Source organism: Cherax quadricarinatus, chromosome 41 (assembly GCF_038502225.1).
Source record: "Cherax quadricarinatus isolate ZL_2023a chromosome 41, ASM3850222v1, whole genome shotgun sequence".
Lineage (NCBI taxonomy): Eukaryota > Metazoa > Arthropoda > Malacostraca > Decapoda > Parastacidae > Cherax > Cherax quadricarinatus.
The window spans coordinates 17,929,523-17,943,655 of record NC_091332.1 but is presented as its reverse complement, the minus strand read 5'-3'; the positions used below and the strand labels follow the sequence as shown (position 1 = coordinate 17,943,655).

The 14,133-nt window shown below is 40.6% G+C and overlaps 2 protein-coding genes across 3 annotated transcripts in view; one reads left to right on the top strand and one right to left on the bottom strand.

The window, feature by feature from the left end:
- Window positions 1-14,133, bottom strand: part of arm (armadillo) — a 59,676-nt gene that overhangs the window by 7,505 nt on the left and 38,038 nt on the right. For both annotated transcript variants that reach the window (XM_053786873.2, XM_070093047.1), the window contains 2 exons: window positions 10,548-10,718; window positions 489-639 (listed from right to left, as the gene is read on the bottom strand). In XM_053786873.2, the coding sequence (XP_053642848.2) occupies window positions 489-639; window positions 10,548-10,718 (322 nt within the window). The remainder of the gene's footprint in view (window positions 1-488; window positions 640-10,547; window positions 10,719-14,133) is intronic.
- Window positions 1-14,133, top strand: part of LOC128695920 (calcium-independent phospholipase A2-gamma-like) — a 99,881-nt gene that overhangs the window by 85,228 nt on the left and 520 nt on the right. The gene's annotated exons all lie outside the window — the stretch shown is intronic.

Genomic DNA, 14,133 nt, shown 5'->3' with positions numbered 1-14,133 from the left:
AGTAACTTCTTTCCATGCCGAGTGGTATTTGTGACTGTTGCTGGCTGTTGCTTATAACTCAGTACTGCAGTCTTGCAACAGAAGTACTGGAGTTTGCAAAGCGTATCTCTCCTTTCTCTATCCTCCTCTGTTTTTAAATCACTTCATTTTTTCTCATCAGTATATCTTTTGAACTGCCTTGATATTTTCTAAATATTTTACTAAACTATCCAGATAATTCTTACTACTGCCCACTACATTACAGCCTATTCCCTCACCATTTTTTAATACTCCACACTCATACCATTAATTTTCATCAGTTTAAAGCCAAATACAATCTAGCAACAGCCCCTGAAAAATGCACCTCTTTCATTCACCCAATGTCATGTATGCCATAGTAACTAGCCCAACTGTCAAAGGTACATTAAACTTAAAGTGCCAACACATTGTCTTGTATTAAGTATAGTATAGAATTGAATAAAAAAATAGTGATGACAGATGCCACTCACCAACACCCTCATTGCGTGAATGCAGTAACTCAGTGAGAGGAGCTGTAGCGCCTTCTTGTTCAATCATTTCTGCTCCCTCTTTATCTGCCGCCAGCTCGCAGAGCACACCTGCTGCCACACGCTCAATGTTCTCAATGTCGTTGTACAGCAACTGAGAAAATATAAAATACAATTAACCACAACAGATGTACCCTCTATGTAGGCAAAAAATGAAATTACTGTATTTTAGGTAATGGAGAACAAAATTTTAAAATAAATTTCAATCTTTTCCATAACATACCCACATATTCCCTACATGTATTTCCTTCGTATTTCTTTCAAAACTGCGCAACCCATCATGTCTAAGTTATTCTTCTCAACAAGTCGCGCCGTCTCCCACAGAGGCAGGGTGACCCAAAAAGAAAATAATTTCATCATTCAACACTTTCACCTCACTCACACATAATCACTGTCTTTGCAGAGGCACCCAGATACAACAGTTTAGAAGCATATATAAAGATATATAACATATCCCTCCAAACTGCCAATATCCCACACCCCTCCTTGAAAGTACTTCCCATTTCCAGTACTCAAGTCTGGCTATATAAAAATAACTGGTGTCCCTGGATCCCTTCACTAAATATTACCCTGCTCACACTCCAACAGCATGTCATGTCCCAAAAACCATTCGTCTCCATTCACTCCTATCCAACACACTCACACATGCTTGCTAGAAGTCCAAGCCCCTCGCCCACAAAACCTCCTTTACCCCCTCTCTCCAACCTTTTCGACGATGACCCCTACCGCGCCTTCCTTCCCCTACAGATTTACAAGCTCTCCAAGTCATTCTACTTTGATCCATTCTCTCTAAATGACCAAACCACCTCAACAAACCCTCTTTAGCCCTCTAATACTTTTAGTAACTCCACACCTCCTAATTTCCACACTCTGAATTCTCTGCATAATAGTTACACCACACATCGCCCTTAGACAGGACATCTCCACTGCCTCCAGCCTCCTCGCTGCAGCATTTACAACCCAAGCTTCACACCCGTACAAGAGTGTTGGTACCACTATACTTTCATACATTCCCTTCTTTGCCTCCATGGATACCATTTTTTGTCTCCACAAATACCTCAATGCACCACTAACCTTTTTTCCTTCATCAATTCTATGATTAACCTCATCCTTCATAAACCCATCTGCTGAAACGTCAACCACCCTGCCTCGGTGGGAGACGGCCGACTTGTTGAAAAAAAAAAAAATTTACTTCTTCCATACTCCCTCTCTCCAATGTAATATCCAGTTTTTCTTTATCTAAATCGTTTGATACCCTCATCACCTTACTCTTATCTACGTTCACTTTCAACTTTCTACCTTTACAGACCCTCCCAAACTCGTCCACTAATCTTTGCAATTTTTCTTTAGAATCTCCCATAAGCACAGTATCATCAGCAAAAAGTAACTGCGTCAACTCTCATTTTGTACTTGATTCCCCATAATTTAATCCCATCCCTCTCCCCAACACCCCAGCATTTACTTCTTTCACAACCACATCTATAAATATATTAAACAACCATGGTGACATTACACACCCCTGTCTAAGACCGACTTTTACTGAGAAGTAATCTCCCTCTCTCCTACACACCCTAACCTTAGCCTCACTATCCTTGTAAAAACTCTTTACAGCATTTAGTAAGTTACTACCTATTTCATACACTTGTAACATCTGCCACATTGCTCCCCTGTCCTCTATCATATGCCTTTTCTAAATCCATAAATGCAATAAAAACTTCCCTACCTTTATCTAAATACTGTTCACATATATGCTTTCGTGTAAACACTTGATCTACACACCCCCTACCCACTCTAAAGCCTCCTTGCTCATCTGCAATCCTACTCTCTGTCTTACCTCTAATTCTTTCAATAATAACCCTACCGTACACTTTTCCTAGTATACTCAGTAAACTTATTCCTCTATAATTTCTACAATCTCTTTTGTCCCCCTTCCATTTATATAAAGGAACTATACACGCTCTCTGCCAATCCCTAGGTACCATCTCCTCATTCATACATTTTTTTTTTTTTCAACAAGTCGGCCGTCTCCCACCGAGGCAGGGTGACCCAAAAAAGAAAGAAAATCCCCAAAAAGAAAATACTTTCATCATCACTCAACACTTTCACCACACTCGCACATTATCACTGTTTTTGCAGAGGTGCTCAGAATACACAGTTTAGAAGCATACACATATAAAGATACACAACATATCCCTCCAAACTGCCAATATCCCAAACCCCTCCTTTAAAGTGCAGGCATTGTACTTCCCATTTCCAGGACTCAAGTCCGGCTATATGAAAATAACCGGTTTCCCTGAATCCCTTCACTAAATATTACCCTGCTCACACTCCAACAGATTCGTCTCCATTCACTCCTATCTAACACGCTCACGCATGCTTGCTGGAAGTCCAAGCCCCTTGCCCACAAAACCTCCTTTACCCCCTCTCTCCAACCCTTTCGAGGACAACCCCTACCCCGCCTTCCTTCCCTTATAGATTTATATGCTTTCCATGTCATTCTACTTTGATCCATTCTCTCTAAATGACCAAACCACCTCAACAACCCCTCTTCAGCCCTCTGACTAATACTTTTATTAACTCCACACCTTCTCCTAATTTTCACATTCTGAATTTTCTGCATAATATTTACACCACACATTGCTCTTTGGCAGGACATCTCCACTGCCTCCAACCGCCTCCTTGCTGCAGCAATTACAACCCACGCTTCACACCCATATAAGAGTGTTAGTACTACTATACTTTCATACATTCCCTTCTTTGCTTATTTATCCTCTTTTTCATAAAATATGTATTACTTATTACCAAACCTCTTACTACACATTTTTTTTCTTTTATCACACTGGCCGATTCCCACCAAGGCAGGGTGGCCCGAAAAAGAAAAACTTTCACCATCATTCACTCCATCACTGTCTTGCCAGAAGGGTGCTTTACACTACAGTTTTTAAACTGCAACATTAACACCCCTCCTTCAGAGTGCAGGCACTGTACTTCCCATCTCCAGGACTCAAGTCCGGCCTGCCGGTTTCCCTGAACCCCTTCATAAATGTTACTTTGCTCACACTCCAACAGCACGTCAAGTATTAAAAACCATTTGTCTCCATTCACTCCTATCAAACACGCTCACGCATGCCTGCTGGAAGTCCAAGCCCCTCGCACACAAAACCTCCTTTACCCCCTCCCTCCAACCTTTCCTAGGCCGACCCCTACCCCGCCTTCCTTCCACTACAGACTGATACACTCTTGAAGTCACTCTGTTTTTCTCCATTCTCTCTACATGTCCGAACCACCTCAACAGCCCTTCCTCAGCCCTCTGGACAATTGTTTTGGCAATCCCGCACCTCCTCCTAACTTCCAAACTACGAATTCTCTGCATTATATTCACACCACACATTGCCCTCAGACATGACATCTCCACTGCCTCCAACCTTCTCCTCGCTGCAACATTCATCACCAATGCTTCACACCCATACAGGAGTGTTGGTAAAACTCTACTCTCATACATTCCCCTCTTTGCTTCCAAGGACACAGTTCTTTGTCTCCACAGACTCCTAAGTGCAGCGCTCACCCTTTTCCTCTCATCAATTCTATGATTCACCTCATCTTTCATAGACCCATCCGCTGACACGTCCACTCCCAAATATCTGAATACATTCACCTCCTCCATACTCTCTCCCTCCAATCTGATATCCAATCTTTCATCACCTAATCTTTTTGTTATCCTCATAACCTTACTCTTTCCTGTATTCACTTTTAATTTTCTTCTTTTGCACACCCTACCAAATTCATCCACCAATCTCTGCAACTTCTCTTCAGAATCTCCCAAGAGCATAGTGTCATCAGCAAAGAGCAACTGTGACAACTCCCACTTTATGTGTGATTCTTTATCTTTTAACTCCACACCTCTTGCCAAGACCCTCGCATTTACTTCTCTTACAACCCCATCTATAAATATATTAAACAACCACGATGACATCACACATCCTTGTCTAAGGCCTACTTTTACTGGGAAATAATTTCCCTCTTTCCTACATACTCTAACTTGAGCCTCACTATCCTCATAAAATCTCTTCCCTGCTTTCAGTAACCTACCTCCTACACCATACACCTGCAACATCTGCCACATTGCGTCCCTATCCACCCTGTCATACGCCTTTTCCAAATCCATAAATGCCACAAAGACCTCTTTAGCCTTATCTAAATACTGTTCACTTATATGTAGTAGTAGGTTGGTAGACAGCAACCACCCAGGGAAGTACTACCGTCCTGCCAGATGACTGTGAAACAAAAACCTGTAATTGTTTTGCATGATGGTAGGATTGCTGGTTTCTTTTTCTGTCTCATAAACACGCTAAGATAACAGGGATATCTTGCTACTCCTACTAACACTTTGGTCACACTTCACAGACACGCACATGCATATATATATATACATACATCTAGGTTTTTCTCCTTTTTCTAAATAGCTCTTGTTCTTTTTTATTTCTTCTATTGTCCATGGGGAAGTGGAAAAGAATCTTTCCTCCGTAAGCCATGCGTGTCGTATGAGGCGACTAAAATGCCGGGAGCAATGGGCTAGTAACCCCTTCTCCTGTATACAATTACTAAAAAAGAGAAGAAGAAAAACTTTATAAAACTGGGTTGCTTAAATGTGCGTGGATGTAGTGCGGATGACAAGAAACAGATGATTGCTGATGTTATGAATGAAAAGAAGTTGGATGTCCTGGCCCTAAGCGAAACAAAGCTGAAGGGGGTAGGAGAGTTTCAGTGGGGGGAAATAAATGGGATTAAATCTGGAGTATCTGAGAGAGTTAGAGCAAAGGAAGGGGTAGCAGTAATGTTAAATGATCAGTTATGGAAGGAGAAAAGAGAATATGAATGTGTAAATTCAAGAATTATGTGGATTAAAGTAAAGGTTGGATGCGAGAAGTGGGTCATAATAAGCGTGTATGCACCTGGAGAAGAGAGGAATGCAGAGGAGAGAGAGAGATTTTGGGAGATGTTAAGTGAATGTATAGGAGCCTTTGAACCAAGTGAGAGAGTAATTGTGGTAGGGGACTTGAATGCTAAAGTAGGAGAAACTTTTAGAGAGGGTGTGGTAGGTAAGTTTGGGGTGCCAGGTGTAAATGATAATGGGAGCCCTTTGATTGAACTTTGTATAGAAAGGGGTTTAGTTATAGGTAATACATATTTTAAGAAAAAGAGGATAAATAAGTATACACGATATGATGTAGGGCGAAATGACAGTAGTTTGTTGGATTATGTATTGGTAGATAAAAGACTGTTGAGTAGACTTCAGGATGTACATGTTTATAGAGGGGCCACAGATATATCAGATCACTTTCTAGTTGTAGCTACACTGAGAGTAAAAGGTAGATGGGATACAAGGAGAATAGAAGCATCAGGGAAGAGAGAGGTGAAGGTTTATAAACTAAAAGAGGAGGCAGTTAGGGTAAGATATAAACAGCTATTGGAGGATAGATGGGCTAATGAGAGCATAGGCAATGGGGTCGAAGAGGTATGGGGTAGGTTTAAAAATGTAGTGTTAGAGTGTTCAGCAGAAGTTTGTGGTTACAGGAAAGTGGGTGCAGGAGGGAAGAGGAGCGATTGGTGGAATGATGATGTAAAGAGAGTAGTAAGGGAGAAAAAGTTAGCATATGAGAAGTTTTTACAAAGTAGAAGTGATGCAAGGAGGGAAGAGTATATGGAGAAAAAGAGAGAGGTTAAGAGAGTGGTGAAGCAATGTAAAAAGAGAGCAAATGAGAGAGTGGGTGAGATGTTATCAACAAATTTTGTTGAAAATAAGAAAAAGTTTTGGAGTGAGATTAACAAGTTAAGAAAGCCTAGAGAACAAATGGATTTGTCAGTTAAAAATAGGAGAGGAGAGTTATTAAATGGAGAGTTAGAGGTATTGGGAAGATGGAAGGAATATTTTGAGGAATTGTTAAATGTTGATGAAGATAGGGAAGCTGTGATTTCGTGTATAGGGCAAGGAGGAATAACATCTTGTAGGAGTGAGGAAGAGCCAGTTGTGAGTGTGGGGGAAGTTCGTGAGGCAGTAGGTAAAATGAAAGGGGGTAAGGCAGCCGGGATTGATGGGATAAAGATAGAAATGTTAAAAGCAGGTGGGGATATAGTTTTGGAGTGGTTGGTGCAATTGTTTAATAAATGTATGGAAGAGGGTAAGGTACCTAGGGATTGGCAGAGAGCATGCATAGTTCCTTTGTATAAAGGCAAAGGGGATAAAAGAGAGTGCAAAAATTATAGGGGGATAAGTCTGTTGAGTGTACCTGGTAAAGTGTATGGTAGAGTTATAATTGAAAGAATTAAGAGTAAGACGGAGAATAGGATAGCAGATGAACAAGGAGGCTTTAGGAAAGGTAGGGGGTGTGTGGACCAGGTGTTTACAGTGAAACATATAAGTGAACAGTATTTAGATAAGGCTAAAGAGGTCTTTGTGGCATTTATGGATTTGGAAAAGGCGTATGACAGGGTGGATAGGGGGGCAATGTGGCAGATGTTGCAAGTGTATGGTGTAGGAGGTAGGTTACTGAAAGCAGTGAAGAGTTTTTACGAGGATAGTGAGGCTCAAGTTAGAGTATGTAGGAAAGAGGGAAATTTTTTCCCAGTAAAAGTAGGCCTTAGACAAGGATGTGTGATGTCACCGTGGTTGTTTAATATATTTATAGATGGGGTTGTAAGAGAAGTAAATGCGAGGGTCTTGGCAAGAGGCGTGGAGTTAAAAGATAAAGAATCACACACAAAGTGGGAGTTGTCACAGCTGCTCTTTGCTGATGACACTGTGCTCTTGGGAGATTCTGAAGAGAAGTTGCAGAGATTGGTGGATGAATTTGGTAGGGTGTGCAAAAGAAGAAAATTAAAGGTGAATACAGGAAAGAGTAAGGTTATGAGGATAACAAAAAGATTAGGTGATGAAAGATTGAATATCAGATTGGAGGGAGAGAGTATGGAGGAGGTGAACGTATTCAGATATTTGGGAGTGGACGTGTCAGCGGATGGGTCTATGAAAGATGAGGTGAATCATAGAATTGATGAGGGAAAAAGAGTGAGTGGTGCACTTAGGAGTCTGTGGAGACAAAGAACTTTGTCCTTGGAGGCAAAGAGGGGAATGTATGAGAGTATAGTTTTACCAACGCTCTTATATGGGTGTGAAGCGTGGGTGATGAATGTTGCAGCGAGGAGAAGGCTGGAGGCAGTGGAGATGTCATGTCTGAGGGCAATGTGTGGTGTGAATATAATGCAGAGAATTCGTAGTTTGGAAGTTAGGAGGAGGTGCGGGATTACCAAAACTGTTGTCCAGAGGGCTGAGGAAGGGTTGTTGAGGTGGTTCGGACATGTAGAGAGAATGGAGCGAAACAGAATGACTTCAAGAGTGTATCAGTCTGTAGTGGAAGGAAGGCGGGGTAGGGGTCGGCCTAGGAAGGGTTGGAGGGAGGGGGTAAAGGAGGTTTTGTGTGCGAGGGGCTTGGACTTCCAGCAGGCATGCTTGAGCGTGTTTGATAGGAGTGAATGGAGACAAATGGTTTTTAATACTTGACGTGCTGTTGGAGTGTGAGCAAAGTAACATTTATGAAGGGATTCAGGGAAACCGGCAGGCCGGACTTGAGTCCTGGAGATGGGAAGTACAGTGCCTGCACTCTGAAGGAGGGGTGTTAATGTTGCAGTTTAAAAACTGTAGTGTAAAGCACCCTTCTGGCAAGACAGTGATGGAGTGAATGATGGTGAAAGTTTTTCTTTTTCGGGCCACCCTGCCTTGGTGGGAATCGGCCGGTGTGATAATAAAATAATAAAAATAATTATATGTTTCACTGTAAACACCTGGTCCACACATCCCCTACCTTTCCTAAAGCCTCCTTGTTCATCTGCTATCCTATTCTCAGTCTTACTTTTAATTCTTTCAATAATAACTCTACCATACACTTTACCAGGTATACTCAACAGACTTATCCCCCTATAATTTTTGCACTCTCTTTTGTCCCCTTTGCCTTTATACAAAGGAACTATGCATGCTCTCTGCCAATCCCTAGGTACCTTACCCTCTTCCATACATTTATTAAATAATTGCACCAACCACTCCAAAACTAAATCCCCACCTGCTTTTAACATTTCTATCTTTATCCCATCAATCCCAGCTGCCTTACCCACTTTCATTTTACGTACTGCCTCACAAACTTCCCCCCACACTCACAACTGGCTCTTCCTCACTCCTACAAGATGTTATTCCTCCTTGCCCTATACACGAAATCACAGCTTCCCTATCTTCATCGACATTTAACAATTCCTCAAAATATTCCCTCCATCTTCCCAATACCTCTAACTCTCCATTTAATAACTCTCCTCTCCTATTTTTAACTGACAAATCCATTTGTTCTCTAGGCTTCCTTAACTTGTTAATCTCACTCCAAAACTTTTTCTTATTTTCAGCAAAATTTGTTGATAACATTTCACCCACTCTCTCATTTGCTCTCTTTTTACATTGCTTCACCACTCTCTTAACCTCTCTCTTTTTCTCCATATACTCTTCCCTCCTTGCATCACTTCTACTTTGTAAAAACTTCTCATATGCTATCTTTTTCTCCCTTACTACTCTCTTTACGTCATCATTCCACCAATCGCTCCTCTTCCCTCCCGCACCCACTTTCCTGTAACCACAAACTTCTGCTGAACACTAACACTACATTTTTAAACCTACCCCATACCTCTTCGATCCCATTTCCTATGCTCTCATTAGCCCATCTATCCTCCAATAGCTGTTTATATCTTACCCTAACTGCCTCCTCTTTTAGTTTATAAACCTTCACCTCTCTCTTCCCTGATGCTTCTATTCTCCTTGTATCCCATCTACCTTTTACTCTCAGTGTAGCTACAACTAGAAAGTGATCTGATATATCTGTGGCCCCTCTATAAACATGTACATCCTGAGGTAACTCAGGTAAAGGCTACCCATTTTCTTTTACCCCTGGCACCCCAAATTTACCTACTACTCCCTCCACAACATTTTTACCCACTTTAGCATTGAGATCCCCAACCACAAGCACTCTCACTTGGTTCAAAACTCTCCACACTCACTCAACATTTCCCAAAATCTCTCTCTCTCCTTTACACTTCAATCTTCTCCAGATGCATAAACACTTACTACAACCCACTTTTCACATCCAACCCTTATTTTACACCACATAATTCATATTCCCTCTTTTCCTGCCATAACTTATCCTTCAACATTACTGCTACTCCTTCTTTAGCTCTAACTCTATTTGAAACCCCTGATCTAATCCTATTTATTTCTCCCCACTGAAACTCTCCCACCCCCTTCAGCTTTGGTTCACTTGAAGCCAGGACATCCAGCTTCTTCTCATTCATAACATCCACAATCATCTCTTTCTTATCATTCGCACAACATCCACGCACATTCAAACATCCCACTTTGACGATTTTCTTCTTTTTCTTTTTAGTAAACTATACGGGAAAAGGGGTTACTAGCCCATTGTTCCCGGCATTTTAGTTGACTTTTACAACACACATGGCTTACGAAGGAAAGATTCTTGTTCCACTTTCCCATGGATATGAAATGAAAAGCACTAAGAACAAGAACTATTAAGATAAAATCAAAGAAAACTCAGATGAGTGTGTATACATGAATGTGTACATGTATGTGTGGTGTGACCTTAGTGTAAGTAGAAGTGGCAAGATGTACCTCAAATCTTGCTTGTTTATGAGAGAAAAAAGACACCAGCAATCCTACCATCGTGTAAAACAAATACAGGCTTCCTTTTTACACTCACTTGGCAGGACGGTAGTACCTCCCCGAATGGTTGCTGTCTACCAACCTACATTAGTTCTATAGTTCTAACTCACTAAAATCTCTCCTAATCATAAAATTTACCAAGCATAGCTTTCATCAACATTTTTTTTATAACCATGTTGCAAACACTAAGAAAGTACTTAATAAACTTGCCAAACATAGTAAAATTAGGACGAGCTCACCTGAACAAAGATGGGAATAACGTTGAGTCCTCTAATAATGGCACGGTTGTGTGACTCACGTGCTAGTATGTGTAAGGCACCAACTGTCCCCTCCACAATTTCCTCCATACGTACGCCATCTGCATAGGCTCCAATACTTCCAGAGCCACCACTGGCCACAGATGACCGTTGCTACCAAAAATAAAAACACACACAAATTAAATACTATTACTTACACTATGTAAAAGTACTGTATTTTCAAAAATTAATATTTGTAAGGGGCACATTCAGAAATATTTATTAACAGTTGAACACCATGTTTCCCTGGGAAATTAATTTTAACATTTAGGGAATTTCCCACCAAGTCAGGGTGACTCAAAGAAGGAAAATATATTCACCATCATTTATTCCTTAAGTGTCTTTCCAGAAGAGCAATGGCATCACAGTTACAATGATCCACAAAAAAAAAAAAAATGCCTATATATCCTTTAATACAGGATGCTTCCTCCGTAAGCCATGAGTGTCGTAAGAGCTGGGAACAAGGGGCTGGTAACCCCTTCTCCTGTATATCTTTCTTTCAACAAAACGGATGTATCCCACCCTGGCTGGGTGGCCCAAAATGAAAAACAAGTTTCTCTTTCTAAATTTAGTAATTTATACAGGAGATGGGGTTACTAGCCCCTTGTTCCTAGCATTTTAATCCTCTCTTACGACACACATGGCTTATGGAGGAAGAATTCTGTTCCACATCCTCATGGAATTTTCCTGTATATTTTTTTTTTTCAACAAGTCAGCCATCTCCTACCAAGGCAGGGTGACCCAAAAAGAAAGAAAATCCCCAAAAAGAAAATACTTTCATCATCATTCAACACTTTCACCTCACTCATACATAATCACTGTCTTTGCAGAGGTGCCCAGATACAACAGTTTAGAAGCATATGTAAAGATATATAACACACCTCTCCAAACTGCCAATATCTTACACCCTTCTTTTAAAGTACAGGCATTGTACTTCCCATTCCCAGTACTCAAGTCTATGTAAAAAATAACCGGTTTCCCTGAATCCCTTCACTAAATATTACCCTGCTCACACTCCAACAGCTCATCAGGTCCCAAAAACCACTCATTTCCATTCACTCCTAACACGCTCACACATGCTTGCTGGAAGTCCAAGCCCCTTGCCCACAAAACCTCCTATACCCTCTCTCTCCAACCTTTTCGAGGACGGCCCCTACCCCACCTTCCTTCCCCTACAGATTTATAAGCTCTCCGAGTCATCCTACTTTGATCCATTCTCTCTAAATGACCAAACCACCTCAACAAACCCTCTTCAGCCCTCTGACTAATACTTTTATTAACTCCACACCTTCTCCTAATTTCCACACTCCAAATTTTCTGCATAATATTTACACCACACATTACCCTTAGACAGGACATCTCCACTTCCTCCAACCACCTCCTCGTTGCTACATTCACAACCCAAGCTTCACACCCATATAAGAGTGTTGGTACTACTATACTTTCATACATTCCCTTCTTTGCCTCCATAGATAACGTTTTTTGTCTCCACATATACCTCAACGCACCACTCACCTTTTTTCCCTCAGCAATTCTATGATTAACCTCATCCTTCATAAATCCATCCGCCAACACGTCAACCCCCAAGTATCTGAAAACATTCACTTCTTCCATACTCCCTCCCTCCAATGTGATATCCAATTTTTCTTTATCTAAATCATTTGATACCCTCATCACCTTACTCTTATCTATGTTCACTTTCAACTTTCTCCCTTTACACACCCTCCCAAACTCATCCACTAACCTTTACAACCTTTCTTTAGATTCTCCCATAAGCACAGTATCATCAGCAAAAAGTAACTGTGTCAACTCCCATTTTGTATGTGATTTCCCATAATTTAATCCCACCCCTCTCCCCAACACCCTAGTATTTACTTCTTTTACAACCCCATCTACAAATATATTAAACAACCAACTGCATATACTATATTACTAAATTTAAAATGAGAAACTTTCATTTTTTGTTTTTGAGCCTCATCTGTGGGATATGGACGGTTTGTTGAAAGAAGATATCCTTTAACCCTTTCAGGGTCCACAGGCGCTCTCAAAGACTTGTTCTCAGGGTCTCCCAAATTTAAAAAAAAAAAAAAAAAAATTTCTTATGAAAAGATAGAGATTCTTTTCCCAATCATAATGACACCAAAAGTATAAAATTTGATGGAAAACTTACGAAATTATGCTCTCACGAAGTTAGCGGTCTCGACGATGTTTACGCATCAGCGATTTTGCCCACTTTGAGCCCTATTTTCAGCCAATTCCAATGTACTAGTCAACAAAAATCATAACGATTTCGCTAGAACTCCGTTTTTTTCTATCGAATGAGCACAAGAAACCACCAATTTACCGATTTCAACTATCCAATACAGTGGTCAGAATTTAGCAATTTTGCCAATTTCACACAAATTTCAAATGATGCCAGTTTCCAAATAGGGTCCAGAATAAACAAGAAAGACATTCCTGGCACTAAAATAACATTTCCTCTGTTCATTAGTCACGTCCCCACGCCCCTCTTACATTCTTTTGCTTTCCATTTTGAATTTTTATTCTCAAAAAAATAGAAGATTTACTGTTATGCAAACTACTGCATTAGTGTAGAAATGGTATAAATAATATCAGCGCACTTGTGAAAGAATATTAGACTCACCAGTTGACGTGTATTGGACGCTTAGCATGATTTGTTTACTTTTGAACTTTGGTAAAAATCGAACATTTCTGCTACTTTGAGCTCAATTTCAAGGTACTTTTCATTGTAAAACCAGTCAAAATCATCTCAATTTCTGTAATATGTCTTCTATTCTATACAATGAGACCAGGAAAACTAGAATACAGCAATAAATACCATACGAAAATACAGTGCAAAGTCGCTGTTTTAATCCAAAAACACTTTTTTTCTCATTACGCACTGTGTGCTGCAGGATTTTTTTAAAGTGCAGGATTTTTTTAATACTGCACACTCTGACCACATAGACCCATTCTTTCATATGTAGGCCTACCAGCTTTCCTCTCACTAGATTTGAAGGCGCTAGAATTTATGAGTACTAGTACGTCATGGACCCTGGTGCGTAAGCCGTACTAGTATGGCCGAAACCCTAAAATGGTTAAAGTGCAGCCACTGAAACTTTCCATCTCCAGAACACCTAATTCAGCTAAATAGTTTTTTGAACCCCCTCATAGATGTTACTTTACTCACACTCCAACAACCTGTTCAATCCTAAATACAACTTGTCCCCAATCATTATGATCTAACAAGAACCAACCTTTCAAATACTCTTCACATCCTCCCTCCAACTCTTTCTGGGATGTCTCCCACACCTACAGTGCTCATCACTGAAGTGTGCCATGTGTAAGACACCCAGCATACTTTAATGTTAAAAATAATACCCTATCCTGGTAGGTGTTTCGGTGAGACTAAAGGTTATTTTGGCCTGGCAACTTATAGGGATGATGTCTCAGGATTTTTTAAGACTAATGACATTAGTGTTCAATAAGGAACTTGTTGCACCAGTTCCATGATAGCAGCAATGACATG